This window comes from Chelonoidis abingdonii, chromosome 6 (assembly GCF_003597395.2).
Source record: "Chelonoidis abingdonii isolate Lonesome George chromosome 6, CheloAbing_2.0, whole genome shotgun sequence".
Taxonomy (NCBI): domain Eukaryota; kingdom Metazoa; phylum Chordata; order Testudines; family Testudinidae; genus Chelonoidis; species Chelonoidis abingdonii.
Window position 1 is genome coordinate 110,836,791 of NC_133774.1, and position 19,147 is coordinate 110,855,937.

Sequence of the window (19,147 nt, forward strand, 5' to 3'; positions counted from 1 at the left end):
TAATCATTGATATAGCTTTCTCTTACTACATATGCTGACCCTGAAATGCACTTTATTTATCCTCTGCTTCTTACAAGTAAATCCAGCAACACACAGTCAACCTGTGGAACTTTTTGCCAGAGTATATTGTGAAGGCCAAGACTATAATAGGGTTCAAAAAAAGGGCTAGATAAATTAATGGAGGATAGGTCCATCAATGACTATTAGCCAGGATGGGCAGTAATTGTATCCCTAGTCTGTTTGCCAGACGCTGGAAATGGGCGACGGGATGGATCACTTGATGATTACCTGTTTTGTTCATTCCCTCTGGGGCACCTGGCATTGGCCATTGATGGAAGACAGGATATAGGCTAGATGGACCTTTGGTCTGACCCAGTATGGCCACTCTTATGTTCTTATGGGATCACTCTTTTAGAACAAGTCACAGATTGTAAACATGTCACCAGAATTCACTAAATGCCTATGAATTCAGGGAAACTAATTTTCTAGGCATTAAAAAAAGGTTGATTTCAGGTGTAAAATGCCAAAATCTTAAAAAGAAAATTTTTCCTCCACTCAACACAATTAGCCTGTGGAACCTGTAAGATATCACTGAGGCCAAGGCCTTAGCATCAATTAAAAAACAACTGGACAAGGATAACAAGAATAAGCAGAATTATAAAAGTAAATATTGAAAAAATAAACAAGAGTTTGGGAAAGGATCTAAGTTCTCAAGCTTCAGAGCAAACTAACTAATCAGAGTTAGGAGAGGTCTGCTTATGCCTTAACTGCCTAATTCATGTTCCTTTAACTACCTACTCTGGCTGGGATTGGCCACTGTGAGCCATAGGTATATCAGATAGACCATTGGTAGCATCAAGCCGGGCAATTGCTATATTTCATAGCAATTGAATTATACAGTCCAAGGGTTTAAACAAAAAATGGATGCCTAAAGTTAGGCTCCTGCATCCATATTTAAGTGCGTAAATATGTGTCTACACTCTCTTCACTCTCTGGCAATGATGCCCACATGTTTTTCTTGAGTTGAGAAAGTTAATTTAGAACCCTGCAGCAAATCGTATTGGAGTATGTACTCCATAGAAAGCAAAGAAGACAGACAAAATAAAGAACAGCCCCCCTCCAAAAGCAAGCTAGTTAGTAGGGCACTGAGTACCCAGGCCTCTATAGATCAAAGCTGTAAGAAAGGAAACAGCCCAGATACCCCAGTAGATAGTGTTTTACTGACGGCAATGTGAGTTTGTCTGAATAAAGGCTAAACCCAAACATCATATTGAAGTCTAGAATATCTGTTGAGTGAGCGTGAAGTGATCGAAATAGCTACAAGCGTAATGGAGAGCCTTTTTTTCTTTGGAGTATCAGATTCAATCATCATGGCTTTGTGGTCTGTTACTATCTAATTTTTAAGTTCTCAACCATTTTTGGCCTTTAAACAAAACAAAATTGTGTGTGTGCTTTGTTTTATGACTTACACCTGTGAGACAGTATGGGCTTTCAGCCACTAGTTTTACATATAAGGGGGAAAATTTTCAGCAGGTTTAAACTCGTATAGCACCATTGACGTCACCAACTGAGGATTTAACACTTACACTTCATCTAAAAAAGGAAACCTCCATCATCACAGCATCTCTTAACTGTGGTACCAGTTTAGTGTTGTCTCAAAGTGAAAAGAACCGCATACTGACTCATCAACACCATTTCCTCAAACATCTAAGTTTTCTTTGGAGGTCTTTCATCCTACTACTTACCCACCCCAAACATGCTTACTGTGGGATTCTACAAAAACCCACAGTGGAATGGCCAATTTATATTATGGAAAATATGTAAATTCCAGTGTATTTTCTGAAGATTTTTACTCTCTAAATCGGGTCACTTGCACTAGTGTTAAGGGTGTATATTTGACCAGGTTGGCGCACCCATGAAATGACAAATAGGAGAACACAGAACAAGGCCTGAAGAAGGTTAGGATTCCTGTAGGGATTTCTCCAGCCATATACCCCTACACATAAAAAGTCTACTGTCTGAGCATGTATCAGAAGAATTAATTTAGTCCTCTATATTCCCCAAAGCATTATTGATAGTCCTGGTGGAAACAAACCAGTGGCATCTATAGCATGGGAGTCTCCTGCAAATGGATATTTGTGGTCAATGTCAGATGCCCACTAGTTCCAGCATGATTTTTGTGGATTACAATGTACTGGCAGCATTCAACTTTATGACAGGAATTACCCATTACCATTTTATTATGCAGTCATGGGCTGATAAAAAGGAAAGTTTCTCATCCTGGTAACTTATTGATATATCTCTGTTGTAAATTAAAACACCAATATTGAACACCCTTATGCATATGTTTAGCTTTACTCATGTAAGAAGTTCTACTGTATTCAGTAAAGGATCGAGGCCTCCTAATGTCCCTCTGTAGCATGTATGGACTCGGGTCTCACAAATCCCTAAAGAAACAACTTTTTTGAGGGGAAAGCCCCCAGCTGAGGCTTCTTTATTAGTTTACAGGTTCACAGTCTCACAGAAAGTTCTGCAAGGTACAACTTAAAATGATCTCACATGACTTCTTATTGCTGGTTGTTCATATGGACTCTTAAAAGCCTTGTGCCACTCCTATTCCTTATGTTGGACAACTGGATTCCCACCTCCCCTGGAGTCCCCTGGCAAATGAGGAGCTTAAACAGTCCTCCTCATTTCAAGGTTCAACTCAGGCCAAACAATTATAACCCACCCCACCTTGGCTTCTATCTTCTCCAGGAGATTCTGGCAACAATTTTCAGCCACCCCTGCCTAAACTTCTACTCCAGGCAGTTCTGCCTCTCAGACCCCAAGGAGAGCCTGCAAAGAGTGTCCTTTACTCTCCTGAATGCCTCTTCATGCAAAATGCTCTGAGCCATACCCCAGCTGGGACTGATAGCTCCAACAGAATCAGTCCAAGCTAGGCTACACTGGCCCCACTGAGAAGCAGCTACCTTGTTTCAGATAATTAGTCCCAGTCCTTATCAGAAGGAACATGCACCCTGTGACATAATGAAATGTGGCTATTCACATGAGTGAAGTTAATTTCTTGTATAGGTGTTAGCAAGATCAAGGCCAAAGACTGGAGAACTAGAAAGCGCAAACTCCTTCAGTTAATCGATGCCTTTCGGAAATCAAGATATTAGTTACTCAAGAAGATTAACTACAAATTACAGGTATCAGTAGGTGTTTTATTGTCAAACAAATATAAACGGGTACTTTCAATCCCTGATGTCTTGTTTTGAATATAAAAGCTTATTTCCTTCATCTTATTTAAAGTTGTAAATACGGGATTATAAAACAAAACCCAAAACCACAGCAATAAATTAAGATAAAGAAAAGGAAAAAAAGCAAACAAACCACCCAGAATGAGAAAAGTTAGAAGTAACAGCAAAATTCTAAAGTAGATTCAAAGTAAATTTTCCTTTAAAAAGGATTTTTTTCTTTTTTTGCACAGAGAATAAAATAGCAGCAAAGAAGGAAGATAAATACAAGTGCAGTCATGTCCCTCTGGAACTTCTTTTTATTAACCAAAACAGTAGTATTCATCAGACTCAATTTTGGAATGCTTGTGCAGGGTCTGTGAGTCCTCTAGAACAGAAGTATCAGTGAACTGTTCCATATCTGAAGGTGTGTGGTGACCTGGGACATCATCCACCAAAGTGTCCAGGTAACTCCCCACTGATATTCCATCCAGTCCATCACTACAGTCTTGTAAACTGTTACAGCTGCCTTGCAGGGAGGTCTCCTGACTTTCCAACAAGCTGCAAAGGCTCCCACTCAAACTACTATCTCTGCTGATGATGGTTCCCTTCTCTTCAATCACCCACTTGATTGATTCGATGCTTTCATTGATGATGAGTAGCTGGCGCATAAGCCTGACATCAGTGGCTCGGAGATTAACCTGCACAGTAAAACAACAACAAAAATCAATTTTATTGTATTTTTTAAACAAATGAGTGTGAAATCAATTTAAATAATGCAGGCTGTGACCAAAAGGAGAGGTAAAGAATAAATGATAGCAGATTTCATGCTTGAAATCTGGATTTGATATTTTTAATAAAGCAGTAGTGAATACTAACTTTTGAGAGATATTATTCCATGTCAATATTCCACTATCACATACTTACAATCAGTACCTTTGCACTTTGTAATTGTCCTGGGCTATACCAGAATACAGGCCCAATCCAACTCCAGCTGAAGTCAATGAGATCCTTTCCATTTACTTCAGTGGGAGTTAAGCCCTTATAGACATTTAATAGAAACTAATCTTACCTCATTTTAAATTAGTTCAGTATAGGACTCATCAGAATACTGGTGAAATGTTACTGGAAGTGCCGCTACCATTTAAAGGAACGGTATTTCTGAGCGTGTCTTCATTTTCTTCTGGTTTCAAACAAACAGGACATAAATTCAACCTTTAACCTATAAACACACTAAATGTAGGCCACTTATGATATGTACAAAACTTGCATTCTCCTGCATGCTATTTATCCAGAGCCTCTCTTATTGGTACTGTAACTGAGAGTATTGACTAAGTCCTCAACTGGGCCTAAGCTGTGAGGAAGGCATGCAGTACATTGACACTCAAATCATATCTGAGTTCAGGTTGCAAGTTTCAGGATCAATATTTCAGTTAAAAAACTGGCTTAGCTGGGCTGCGAATCCTAAAATAATTACGTAATCTCAGTTATTGCCCCCAGACATGCACAGAAACACATACATATGCCAAAGACAGTACCGTTCTGTGACTTACAAGCAGCCAAATGAGTTTTAAGTTCTGGAAGCCGCAAGAGAATGGAACTAAACAGCTTTGCTGAGTAAAGCAGGAGAGGGAACAAAAATTGAGCAAAGTTTCCTCAGTCTATGAAATTTATCACCAAAAAAGAGACAGTATCACTCATTGGATAGGGCACTGCTGGTGGATCAGGAGTTCAGGTTTTAATTCCTGGCTCTGCCACTGACCTGTTGCGTGACTTTTGGAGCCTGAAGTCATTTTTCCTCTTTGTCCTTCAGTTTCCCCTCCCACCTTTTGTCTCTTACTACATGTATGTACAGTGCCTAGCAAAATGGTGCCCTAACCAGGACTGGGGCCTCTAGGCACTACGTAACACACATACACAATGCCAAATAAGTAACGGAAAGTAAAATAATTAAGTTGCTGGTCTTGCAGATTATTTTTAAAATCAGGTCAGGTGAAGCTTATTTATCCAGCAGCTCACTAGTGATGGATTTAATTAAAGTAAATAAAAAGCCTGCATGGCATCTTATCTATGCTCTGACAACAATTTAACTGTATTGGTTGTCACAAACTATTGAAATGTCTGTGGCTCAAGCACAATGGACTGCTGTAGTGGTATATTTCAGTGGAAATATCAACAGTTAGTTTCTTTATTTCCTTAAAACCCCATTAAAAGTTACAATTATTGTTTGAATGTAGGAATTTGAGCAATTCAGGGAATTATGATCTAGTACAGGTGTTTGTTGCCTTACCATGGGAGGGGTTGTTAAAAACAAAACTATATTCCTTGCCAGGACTGATCAGAACCAGAATCAGGGTTGCCAAGAACTGCAAGATTCTTCTTCACTTAGAAATAATAAAACCGCAGTTGTCACATGAAACAGATGTACTGAATATGACGGTCAGAGAGGCCAACAAGACTTTAGTCTATTTGTCCAGCACCTCTAAATTCATGGGCACCTGACATTATCAGAACTGTCTTTTCTAACTTCCCAGATGATACCATGAAGTTGGCCTATACTGATAAGTAATGATATTCCTGGCAGGTCAGGTGGAGGGGGAACAGTATCTGATAGTAACAGTTCCTGGAAATATCAAATACGATAACAAGGTTTCAGGTTGCAGGAGGGTAGGCTGGCAATTTCAGGGATGCCTACATGCAAAGCAATCCTCGGGTGGGCCAAATTTTCCATTGCCTTACACCCTTTGTAGTTATTTACATCTGTACAAAACGAGAGGACAGTCGTTTTAAAATGCTACTGATCGCAATCTATATACACCAGTGAGGTGATTCTCTGCTTCCCTAAAATGTACGTACTTGGAGATAGAGCTATCATAGAGACCCTGTCTTCAGCCCAGTATAAGAAAGGTGTCTGGAGGTATAGTTAGGTAAAAATTTCTCTATCCTGATTTTTGGCCTCAGTGTCTGGGTAACATTGAAATAATTGGTTTGTGCAAAGTACAGAAGTCTTCAGTTTCTCCCAATTCCTGTCTTAATGTAATGTAGGGGTGGACAAACTACAGCCTGTGGGTTGCATCTGGTCTGTCAGACATTTTAATCTGGCCCTTGAGCTCCCGTTGGAGAGCAGGGTCTGGGGCTTGCCCTGTTTCAGTGCTCCAGCCTGAGAGTGGGGTTGGGAGCTTGCTCCGCATATGCTGTGGCTCCGCGCAGCTCCCAGAAGCAGTGACATGTCCCCCCTCTGGCTCCTACACATAGGGGCAGCCAGGGGGCTCTGCACAAGCTGCCCATGCCCCAAGCGCCACCCCCACAGCTCCCATTGGCTGGGAACTGTGGACAACGGGAGCTGCAGGGGCAGCGCCTGGTGCATAGCTGCCTGGCCAGCGCTGCACCTCCATGTAGGAGCTGGAGCGGGGACATGCTGCTGCTTCCAGGAGATGCGAGGGCAGCACCTGTGGACAGGGCAGCGCACAGAGTCTCCTCGACATGCCACCGTGTAGGAGCCGGAGGAGGGACATGCTGCTGCTTCCAAGAGCTGCTTGAGGTAAGCACCACCTGGAGCCTGCACCTTTGACCTCCTCCCATGCCCCAACCCCCTACCCTAGCCCTGATCCCCCTCCTGCACCCCAAACCCATCATCCCCAGCCCCACCCTGCACCTCAAGCCCTTGCCCCAGACCAGAGCCCTCTCCCACAACCTTCTACTCCTCATTTTTGGCCCCACCCCAGAGCCTGCATCCCCAGTCAGAGCCCTCACCCCCTCCGACATCCCACTGCCCAATTTCATGAGCATTCATGGCCTGCCATATAATTTCCATACCCAGATATGGCCCTTGGGCCAAAAAGTTCGCCAACCCCTAAGTAATTAATAGTACTTCCCTTGCAAAAAATTAGTATTTCCCTTGTAAAGAAACATACATTCTTAAACTATATTTTAAAATACTCTTCATATAATGTAAAAATATTCTACATATAAAATCACCTCACTTCATGTTATCTGTGAAAGTTTTTTGTGAGGTTTTGATGGTTCTCAGGATGCCTAGGACTGAGAGTCACCTTGTTACCACTGTCCCTCCAGCGAGAGGGAGCACTCCCCTGACATTGCCAGCCCTTCCCAGCCACCCAAACTCTCTTCTCTAGGTTATGCCATCTCTTTCTTTGCCTTGCAGGTTAACAGGTGTATCTCAGTGCCCAAGCCTGTTTGTATTCAAGGTCCTGTAGTATTCAGCCCTTCATCCATGAACATTCACAGAATTACCAGGTCAGTTGTCCCCAAAAGGAACAGTGTACACAACAGCATGGATGGTTTAATTTCGGATCACCTTCTTGTTCAATATTGCGGCATTTAAATATGTTTAAAGTTAAAACAGTAAGTTTATTAACAAAGAACAGAAATTCAAAGATTCGACTGAGTAGGGATAATGGAAGCAGAAGGGTTACATATAAACCAAAATCATAAATTTAATCTCGAGAAAGTGTGTTAAGTTAACAAGCTAATCTTCTATCTAAAAAAGTTTTATCTGCCCCAAAATGTCTTTTGCAGAGTTTCCAACCAAGGCTGATTGGGATCCTGTTTTCATAAATGTAAATGCACCATCTGTTTACTTCTTTGGTGCAGGATAAAGGGGTGTCTTCTTGCCTTCTACTTACATCTCCAAAGTTAATTATCTTTGCACATAGCCAGACTAACCCCTATGGCTTGTTTCCAGCACTCCACCCTTCCCCGCACTCCTTTCCTGTTGACTCCATATGTAAATGGGGCTTCCATTGTGCTGCTTACAATGCTTATCTGTATGGCTGACAGAGACAGGTGAATGAACATCCTTTGACCTGAAATCTGTTTGTCAGCTCTGCCTTGGACACAGATTTATTTATGCAATTCCTTAAATATCTTCTGTACATACACCTCACAACAGTTACGGGGATCAGTATGATCTAAGATTTTATTCAGAGACCTCATATGACATCGTTTATGGATAAAAACCATGGGCGTGGTGTTATAGGTGTAATGAATTTGTCAGGCTGGTAAGGCTTTGCAGAACAGTGAATCTTTTTCTAGCTGGAGTTCATGGGCCTTTGTCAGAGGACTCTTGCAGGTAAAGCACAGATAGACTCTGAGGATCTGGGTTCAGTCCTTGGTTGTGCCAGTTTATCAATATGCTTCTTAAAATGTGGGAACCAGAGCTGTAGATAGTATTCCAGCAGCAGTTATACCAGTGCCAAGAACACAGGTAAAATAACCTGTTTACTCCTACACGAGACTCCTCTGTTTCTTATGCATCCAATGATTGCATTAGCCCTTTTGGCAACAGCATTGCACTAGGCGCTGATGTTCAGCTGATTATTCACCATGATTCCCCAAATCTATTTCAGAGTCACTGTTTCCCAGAATAGAGTCCCACATTGTGCAAGCGTGGCCTACATTCTTTGTTCCTAGATGTCATATTACATTTTGCCATACTAAATTATATATTGTTTGGTACATAAATGTAAAGTGGGGTTTTCAGAAGCACTCAGTATTGGCCTTACTCTGGTCCCATTGAAGCTGGTCATTCCCATCAGCTTCAGAGGGATCAGAGTTAAGGTGAGGTGAAAGCTTCTGAGAATCCCAACCATTGCATATTGCAGATAGAAGATTTGTATATTTATAGCCATATAGGTCCTTGATTCTGGAAACATGCATGTGTTTAATATTGCACTTGCATGTGAGTAGTCCCACTGATTTCAGGTGAACTAGTCATGTGGGCACCATGGCTATAGTTCATAAAATATAATAGGCATAAGAATCCCATGCAACTGATAAAAATCTACTAAAATCAAATAAAGGAAAATGTATAAAATATTAGTACATTGATAAGTGTGTGTGTATATATATATATATATATAAATTATGTTTGTCACATTGAGTTTAGTATCATTTACCGAATAGGTATATACATGTATATATTTAAAATATTAAAAAATATATTTAGTGAAAATGTACATTTTTTATACACTGTAAGTGTGTTTCCTCCATATGATTTAACATGTTAATTTTTGTGATGGTTAATTCTGAAATGATATATACTACTGTCTGTACATGTCCATATTTAAAATAGAGTTTCATTCAACTAAGAAATAAAAAAGAAAATTAATAAAATCGGTCATGCTGGGCAACAGGTATTTTACCTGGTTCTCCAAATTCATACTTTCTGTACAGGAATATTTCATCACCACTGTTAATCCACAACAGCCTGGAAAGGATTCCATACTCTGAGGAATTGAATGCTTTCTCTTATTTTTGCAAGGCTACTTTCTGGACTTGATTTTTCCATATATATATTTTTAATTGCAAATCCTTCAAAATATACTAAGTTATATTACCTTGATATACTTGCTCAAAACCCGCCTCTTCCAATAAATCCTTGTTCTGTTAATACACTAGACATTTCAAAAGCATCTCTAGATCTTATATCCCTGAGTTTTAGAGCCTGTTTAACTCTTACGCACTCCTCCCCACCCTCCCTCATCTTAGAATGACTTTTGAATTATCCTCACGGCAGTATCACAAGCATTATTAAGTTAATGGATCTGGGATTCTGCAAGGCAATATTGCCAATCACAACTTTCATCATATTTTCCACCCATCATTATTTTTATGTGATGTTTTGAAATCAGAGATTCATGATTTCCCAGCCCTCCTGCCTAAGCGGTCTCCTCCGCTCCCACCAATAAATCACTGCAAGACATCTGCCTGGACTACTGGGCTGCTATTGCGACAATAGCAAATCACCCCCGATGTGTAATGCAAGCTTGTTGAAATGGAGCAAATTCAGGAAACAGGAATTTCCTTGAAGGCTAGTTAAATATAGTACCAAACAACACAAACATCAATAAAGTTACTGATGTAATGGTTTCTTCTTGATAATTAGATTTATGTATTTCAAAACTAGTTAACAGGAAGCCCGTTGTTGCCATAATTACATCCACAGCTTCAGCATTTGTGCAGAACCTACTTAGTAGCAATTTTTTGCATTCTTGCTGACTTGTACACTCTCCCTACAAACCACCACTTACTCCCAAGTGGCTCATACCAAGGTTGTACTTTTCCCAAAGCAAGCACAAAAGGTGGCCCACACAATACTTTCTTTCCTCAGTGGGGTTTATTTCATCAGATAACAGTGTGCTACCTATGGCATTCTTGCCACTTTTATCTATGTTAGTCCAGACAATCACATTAGTTTGTATGCAGTCATGTGATTTTAGCCAATGTAACTATAGTGGTAAACAAATGAAATGAAAGAAGATTCGATTAATGTGACTAAAGGTAATATAATCTCATCATGTTTGACAGCTCCATTTATTACAACGCTATAACAGATGCATTTCACAGAGAAACTGAACAGTTTGGATTCATATCTAAAACTACTTTAGAAAAGCTTCTACAGCTGCTCTCACGAGTTAACAGCAGTGCATAGCACGGGCTGGGAAAAATTCGGATGAGTGGGTACCAGTTTTCTGGCAAACAGTTGTTGTCTTGTCCTCCTCTATAGCATGCAACCAGTGCTATAGGCTGGCTCTTATGCCCTGTCACTTAATTTGATGTCATCCACAGGGAAGTCTCTTCTAATCAGCCAACATCAAAACAGATACATGAGCTGGAGGGAGTGACACAAAATTATGAAAAACAAACAAACAATCAATTTGGTGACTCCCTTCCATTTTCAGTTTAAGCCACTCACATATAAGACTGAAGAAAACCTTTCTCTGCAGAACAATGAGAATATATATTTTTAAAGGGTTTATAGAAGAAAACTATTATTTCTGCTGGAAAATGAGCTACAGTGAGTTACGGATTGATTCTGATTATATCAGTGTAAAATCAAGTTCATAATGTCTACAGCTGCTAGAAAAGGCCATTGGCAATCAATGCTTAGCCTATGGTTTTCTGAATAGGGCACACTACAAATTCCCTTCTGTACATGGCATTAGTAAATCCTTAGAAATATTTTTGACCTTTTTCAATATTCTACCACTCCTTTGTTTTAGTTGATGAAGCGATGCGACCCTCTTTGCCAAGAGCAGAGTTACAGCAGTATTAATGGTAGCTATAACTGTACTTTAATTACAAATAATTTTAAAATGTTTAAATAATGTTAAATTTCACAACACTTGGCTTTACTGTGTGTGCCCAATAGCATGGATGGCAAGTATATAAAACAGGAGATGGGCAAGGAAGTGTGACACCATGTTGCCCTAAAGCCAAATCCTCTGCCCAGAGTGCATCCCAAGTAAATCAAGTGAGTGTTGGGAAACTTTGTGGGGACATAGGGGAAGGAAACACATCACTGGCCTACAGCTGAATAGTACCAGTCCTGTCCCTTATAATTTTAGAGACACATCCCACATTTTGTGGAGGGGGGAGGGAAAGATTAGCAAAACATGGTGGCTGGTTAAAAGCAGATCAAAGGGTTGGAGTGTAAGAAGTAGTTCTGGGGAGAAGGCTCAGTGGACAGAGGGGTAGGTAAACTGGACACAGATGCAATTTTCTTCCATTTTGAGAAATAGTCCCAGTTCCAATGACATTTCCCATTTTATGTACAGAGAATCTCAAACCAGCAGAATCTTTCAAAACTAGAAGCAACATTTTAAATGCAACCACTGTAGTTACCTCAGTTAAAGTATTAGAATTAGTTACGGTAAGTTTCTTCTCATTTTTTACTTTCATGGTGGGTGTAAAATATGTGAGTCTCAACTTTCTTACCCTAATTGTTCTAGTTCCTCTGTTATCCACATTGAACAATTTTCTGGCACCATCTATAGATATCTCCCTCTTTATTTTTTCTACTGGGTTAGCCCTGCTTTCCTTGGAATTGAATCTCAATATATTTCAAGTTTGCCAAGCCTTTAAAAAAGTATTTTAACAATAAATCAACATTGAAAAAGTTACCTTACTCTAAGCTTTATGAGTCCTCTCCATCTTCTAGCAAAAACAATTAAGTATACTCTGTTTTTCCTGATATTAATTTTCCCACTACAAAAATTCTCATGTGGTAGCAATTTAGCGTAGTTTAGTTCATTAATTTGTCCTCTCTTCTGGGTAATGGAAGAAACCATCTACACTTAGCAATATACATGGTTTGAAAATATGTGATCTGACCAGCTAAAATACCAACCACAGACAGCATATCGAACTCATCAACAGCAACACAAGTCAGTCCTTGGCAGACTATGTATATCACAAATTGAACTCTACAGAAATTAATAGACTCAAATTCAGACCCAGTGTATGTGAGTACAATTCTGTTGAAGTCACTGGAGTTATATTTGTTTAGAACAAGGATGAAGTTAGCCAATAAATCATGAAACCAGCATTCTTCATTTACAAAGTGACAACCACAAGCATGGCACTAAATTCTGTACTTGTAGCTGAATGGACTCTGTGAGCTATTGTTTAATATTTATACTACAATAGCGTCCAGAGGCACCAGTCAGGAGAGGTTCCCCATTGTGCTAGGTGCTGTACAAACACAACCACTACATCCTGTACAGCTTATAGTGTAGGAGGTCTTACCTACCTTTCACTATTATGATCCAACTGTGATTCTATTACTGATATCTCACTACGTAATATAGTCAGCTGAGTTGCTCCCCTTTCCCCACAGAATGCTGAGTGCTGCTATTAATATTATCTTGCATCTGTATAGTACATTACATCTGAGGATCTGAAACCACTTCATTATCTTTAATTTAGCCTCATAATGCTCATGTGAGGTAGAGAAATATTATTATCCCTTTTATTACTTATGAAAAAGAAGGTATGGAGATGTTTAAGCATGAAAGTTAGTCCCTTAAGTTAGGGTACCAGGTACATGAGCAACCTGATTTTCAGAGGAGCTCCTAGAACTCCAGGCCACTTGAACACATCAGTTGTCTCATTGACTTTACTGTGACCTTGCTGAATCGAGGTCTTAGTGTTGATTTATGTGCCTAAATTCATACTGATGCACCAAAATCAGCGGTCTAGATTTTCAGGAACACTGTTCCTTTTTTAAAAATATCAGCCCATTATTTAGGTGCCAATATACAAATGAAGGTGCCTAACCTCTCACCCTTAAGCTTGAAAATGTTCCCCTTTGTCATCTTCCCAAGATCACAAAAGAATTCTCTGCCAGAGGTGCAAACAGAATGTTTCCTGGCTCCTCTTCCTGTGAAAACCAACCTTCCCCACTAAAACTTAAATTGGTGTCATTTAGATAAATTTTGCATTTCTTTCTTCTTGGCTTCTGACCTGATCTATGTTATGTTGCATGGCTAACAGTATTTTTTATTTCCTTATCGCCTTGAGTTTTTTAGATTTACAGTAGACCTTATCTCATTTTTGAGGGCTGTAGTTCATACAAATTACATTTTTAGTGAAAGATATGTGGGCGTTGGAGCTGCTGATCTCTTGGGCATTGTCCATTATCAACTGTACTTTTAAACAACATTTACAATTACTCATATTTAAAATATTTTGGCAAATCAGAGAAGCACATAATCCTTGCATTTTTTTTATTACTTTCTTTTCATGTAGTAAGAATGATTATGGTGAAAAAAATAACTTAAGAAAATATTGGGAGAAAAAAAGGGAGTTAGCAGCTTCCATTTCTTGCCTTTTAATACTTCTTTTCTTTTGAGCCCCCAAAGTACCCAAAATAAAGTTAGTTGATGTTACCCAGCATATATCACAATCAGTTCTAAGTTGCAGCTTCTTTAAAATGAGCAGTCATTAAAGCTTGACAGTTGCTGTCTGAGCCCTTGACCTTGCAGGTTTAGAGGGAGACCACAGCCTTGTGATGATCTCCTTTTGGTCTGCTGCAGTTCAAGAGAAACTATACATTCAAAGCTCACAACAAATGTTTCTTTAGGATTCTTGTAACATGCTGTAGCAACATAATGAAACTTTCCTAAGAGTGGCCTTTAAACAGGAGAGACAGCAAATGCTTTGGCTTCAGTTTATTGAGAGATTTCTTTTTTAAACTGTAACCAGAAACCCACTTAAAGGCAGAATAAGAAAACAGAACACTTGAAAATGGCACAGAACCAAGCACCTGTCATTTTTAATGAGGAAGTGTGCATGGCAGGTCAGACTAACTACTTTTACACTAAGCAGGCAAAGCAACTTGCTCAATGAAGTGTTCTTAAGTGCTCAAATCATCCCACAAATGGATCCCAAAACATTTTTGTGGGTGACTGCAAAATAGTTTTAAGCATGAATATTTTATTAGCATAATTATTCCTGGTTTTTGTACAGTAGATGAGACTACTAAAATGATTTATAGTTGTCTTCATATGCTACAGAAACACAAACAAATGTGCAACTTTGTTCATTAACTTCGATTTGACAGAAAAGAAACACACACAGTCAAATTGTGCTGCCATCATGTTAGTTTCTTGAGGTCTCTTTTCCCTCTTAAATTACACTTTATTTATTTGGGTTATTTCACTACAACAGGGGTCGGCAACCTTTCAGCAGTGCCAGTAATACATTTTAACATTCTTTAGAAGGTCTCTCTGTAAGTTTGTAATATATAACCAAACTACTGTTATATGTAAAGTAAACAAGGTTTTCAAAATGGTTCAGAAGCTTTATTTAAAATTAAATTAAAATGCAGACCTTATTAGTTTAGTGTGATCCTTGCCCTTGTTTTTCCTTGCTGAGTTTTCCAACGTCTGGTGACACATATTTGGATACTTTAAGCTGCACACAGGCTTCGGAGTGATCAGCTGATAACTGGCTGGCAGGAGGCCAGTGGCTGGAACCGCAGATCGGCAACTGGGGTGAGTGGAGCTGACGGCTGGTAGGGCTGAGCAGGGCCGGATGCCTGGACCCTGTCTGGCAGGGGGCCTGCGCTGGAACTCCAACCATAAGCAAGGCGATTGGGGCTGCGGAGGGGACCCCGGCTGGCAAGGGGCCAGCAGACAGAACCCCAGAGTGGTAGTGAGTTGAGCAGGTCAGTCCGCCCAGGTCTGGGGCTTCAGGGACTCAGCCCACCCTGCTCTGGGGTTTCGGCCACTGGCTCCTGCCAGCTAGGGTGTCGGCCCACTGCCAGCCTGGGATTCCTTCCTCCAGGCCAGCAGTGGGTTCTGAGTGGGAATCCAGATGACAAGGGGCCAGCAGTGGGAAACCTAGAGCGGCAGTGGGCTGAGCAGCTCAGCCCGACGCTGCTCTAGGGTTTGGCTGCTGGCTCCTGCCAGCTGGGGTCTCAACCGCCTGCCAGCCTGGGGTTCCTTTACCCAGGCCAGGAGCCCAGGTGCTGAGTGGGACTGGCGGTGGGACCCCAGCTGGCAGGAGTCGGCGGTGGAAAGCCCCAGAGTAGCGACAGGCTGAGCGGGTCAGCCCTCAGCCGCTCTGGGGTTTCCGCCGCGGGCTCCTGCCAGCTGGGGCTCAGCCGCCGCCAGCCTAGGGTTCCTTCCCCCTGGCCAGCAGCGGGTTCTGAGTGGGATCCTGGCTGGCAAGGGGCCAGCAGTGGGAACCCCAGAGCGGCAGCGGGCTGAGCATCTCAGCCCGCCGCTGCTCTGGGGTTTGGCCACTGGCTCCTGCCAGCTGGGGTCTCAGCCCCCTGCCAGCCTGGGGTTCCTTCCTCCAGGCCAGCAGCGGGTGCTGAGTGTGGCTGCAGCGGGAGCTACTCAGTCCACCTCTCATGCTATCAAAAATCGGCTTGCGTGCCACTTTTGGCACACGTGCCGTAGGTTGCCAACCCCTGTACTACAATCTGCTGTTCTCTTTGCCAATTATTTAGCTATATTTGTGCTACTCACAACATTAACCAGTTGTAGTCCACAGAAAAATAATTCCGTACTAAACCTCCTCAAACAGTGTTCTGTATCTTGAGGTTACATATGACAACTAAAACACACATGACTCAAAGATTCTAACAATTCTCTGTTGTGCAAGAGGAAGAAATAAGAACAGGAAAAAACCTTCACTACATCTATGACAATTATACTGTATCAGACTGGTATATTCATCTTCTGTTCAATAGCCTAAGAGTGAGCAATGCAAACCACTAGGAGAGTCAGGCAATCTTTGCTATTTTTTCATGCATTCTACAATAGTGGAAATTAATTGAACATACATGGAAATTACCAAAAACGAAGGGCTAATTCATCTCTGCTAGACCCAGAATTAAGCCTGATAAAGACAGATGTCAAGCATATGGCACCAGAAGGAACACTGCACCTAGAAGAGACTTAAATGTTTCTTTTTTATCTTGTAGGGAAACAATAGTGTATGGAGGTGAGTGGAATGGAAAGCCTCAGAGCAGTCCTGACTTATTGTAGCCCAGATTTTTCTAAACCCCTTTAAGTATGCAGATGCTGCTGTTTATAAAAACAACTTTTGATGTTACAAATATGTCTCACATTACATGAAGAGGAAACAAAGTGTTCAGAAAGTTGATGATGTGAGCCCAAATATGTTGGCAGACATGATAATACAAGTGCAAACATTTAGGTCAACAGCCAGTGGCAAGAAATGGCTGCTGGTGTCAGCAAGTGTTAGAGCAGATGGTACAGGACAGAGTTATTATCATATGCTCTGGACATCTGGCTCAGCAGCAACACACAGCTTCACTTCTCCCCCTCCCTCTCCATCAGATGGCATCCTGGCTCAATAACATAAGTAGTTTTCTTCACTGAATTTCAAAAAGAGCACAGCTAAGTCTCTGCATTATCCATGCCTGTCTTGATTTAATTATGACTCTGAGTAGACAGTATGTACTATAGTGTAGTACTGGGTGCCTGAATGGGAAAACATTTGCTCACTTCTGACTTTGCTCAGTAAGCGATTATTCCTGTTCTGCTGATCCCTCTTAATCTAATGGGTTTAGATCCAAACACTGTGTACAGTCAAAAACTTCAGAATGCAAAAGAAAAACAACTGAAAGATCATCTTTAGTGTGCAGTATGATTTTATTCAAATCTGCAGCTGTTGCTTGGATGTCACCATGAAAGACCATAGTGTTCCATTTGGTCAAAAGTAACTCCAACTAAGGTATTTTTTAAAAATATATATGTTAAAGAGTATAATATCCATTTCAGAGTCCAAAAGTTAGGATCTACAATTGGATCCGAATCTCAACTTTCTTGAAGTACTAGTCTTTTCATATTTGATTTCATAGTACAACTAATTAAAAAGATGCATGTGAGATGCAAAATTCAAATTAGGGTCTGACGTTCCAAAAAGTTCCTATAGGGTATTTGGCATCCATTTTAAATATAATAATTATATTGCATTAGACTGTGCTAGTTTTTGATTAAGGTATTTGTGTTTCATAAATAGAGAGGGAAGCAAGCAATTTTTCAAATTCAAAGTTTGTTTTTTGTTTTGTTTTTTAAGAAACCACAAACTTTTCAGTTTAAAGCCAAAAGTTTTTGGCTTTCAAGTTTTAATTTTTTCAGCAGAAACATTTTTTTTTCATTTTTGTTTATATTTTTCCATGGGACAAAATTTCCCCAACCCAGTGCTACTCATCACTCTACCAACTTATTGTCCATGTCACCTGTGTTTCATGGGCTTTGCTCCACGCCATGAGTATTAGTAAACTTTGGCTCTTCCAGACACAAAGGGGAAGTGAATTTCCTGATCTGAAGGCATTTCTAAACACCTTAGTTGATCTCAGTTGATGTGGTTGAGCACAGATCACCTCTCTCCCTCTCAAACAGCCAGCAGCCAAAGGACATATGGGTCCTTTGGTCAGTGTCTTCACTTTTAATTGCACCCAGAATCAAGTGGGAAGCTAGTTTAACTTTGACAGGCTGATGCAAAATGCTGCCTTGGACCAACACCACAAACCAAGAGAGTTCCTGAATTCTACACTAGCTGTAGCTTTTGAGTGCTCTTCACAGGTATCCCAGAGCTCATTAAAGTAATCCATTCTGGAGCACACAGAAGCATGACTTTCTAGACAAACTGTAGATCAGTGAAACACTGTCACAATCATTGTGCCAAGCACAGATTTAAAAAAAAACAAACAAAAACCCAAACACACACACACACACAACTGGCCAATGACATCTCCTGGGAGACTAGCATCAGCCAAATATCCTGATGTAATTAGTTTGCTAACTTTTAGGGCACAAGATGAGCACATAGGATAAAGATATCAACCTTTCTATATTCTCTGGTTGCTTCTGCTAACCCACCAGCACGACACTTTCTTTTCTGGAATACCTCCCAGCCAGCTTGCCCTAACCATGCCCCTATCTTAGCAAATGTCACAAGGTATACTGTCCCTTTATTGGACAATCTTACCCCCAAGCGGTAGCCTTTTATAAAACAGGGTACAAGGAAAGCATGGCCTGGTCCTGGTTCAGCATGGAACATCAACATCATTGGATGTACAGTATTGTGAAGGATGTCTGGAAATCACAGGCTAGGCTAAAAAATGTAGGGGGAAGGACTGACTTCTGTTTGGATTTTTTGTTTTGCTCTAAGACTCTTGTTGCATTCAGCTGTAGGGCTGAATCCCAAAACACTGTACAGTCAGGGAAGGCTATTGTTGACTCGGGGGAGGGAGGGAGCGGGAGGGATACTGAGGCAGCAGCCGTGTCTCCATTCCAGGGACCAGTGAACTGCTTTTATAGCTAAACACTAAGGGCTTGTCTACACTTACAGTTTTGCAGCGCTGGCCGTTACAGCTGTGGTCGTACAGCTGTGTACGGCCAGCGCTGCAGTGTGTCCACACTGACAGCGACCAGCGCTGCAGTGTGTCCACACTTGCACCAGTTGCAGCGCTGTTGTGAGTGGTGCATTGTGGGCAGCTATCCCACAGAGCACCTCGTCCCAATTTGCTGCTGGGGGTTGTGGGAAGGGGACGGAAGGGTGCGGGTCATTCCGCTTCCTGTTCCAACGACCCGTGGTGCATCGCTTCCCTTTTCAGCCGTTTGGTGCCATTGTGATTCTGC

At 41.0% G+C, this 19,147-nt stretch overlaps 1 protein-coding gene across 1 annotated transcript in view; it reads right to left on the reverse strand.

Annotated features, from left to right (window-relative positions):
* Positions 1-3,188: 3,188 nt before the first annotated feature.
* LURAP1L (leucine rich adaptor protein 1 like) overlaps positions 3,189-19,147 on the reverse strand; it is a 30,370-nt gene continuing 14,411 nt past the window's right edge. Inside the window, exon 2 of the mRNA XM_032768689.2 lies at positions 3,189-3,922. Within this exon, the coding sequence (XP_032624580.1) occupies positions 3,545-3,922 (378 nt within the window). The 3' untranslated portion in view covers positions 3,189-3,544. The remainder of the gene's footprint in view (positions 3,923-19,147) is intronic.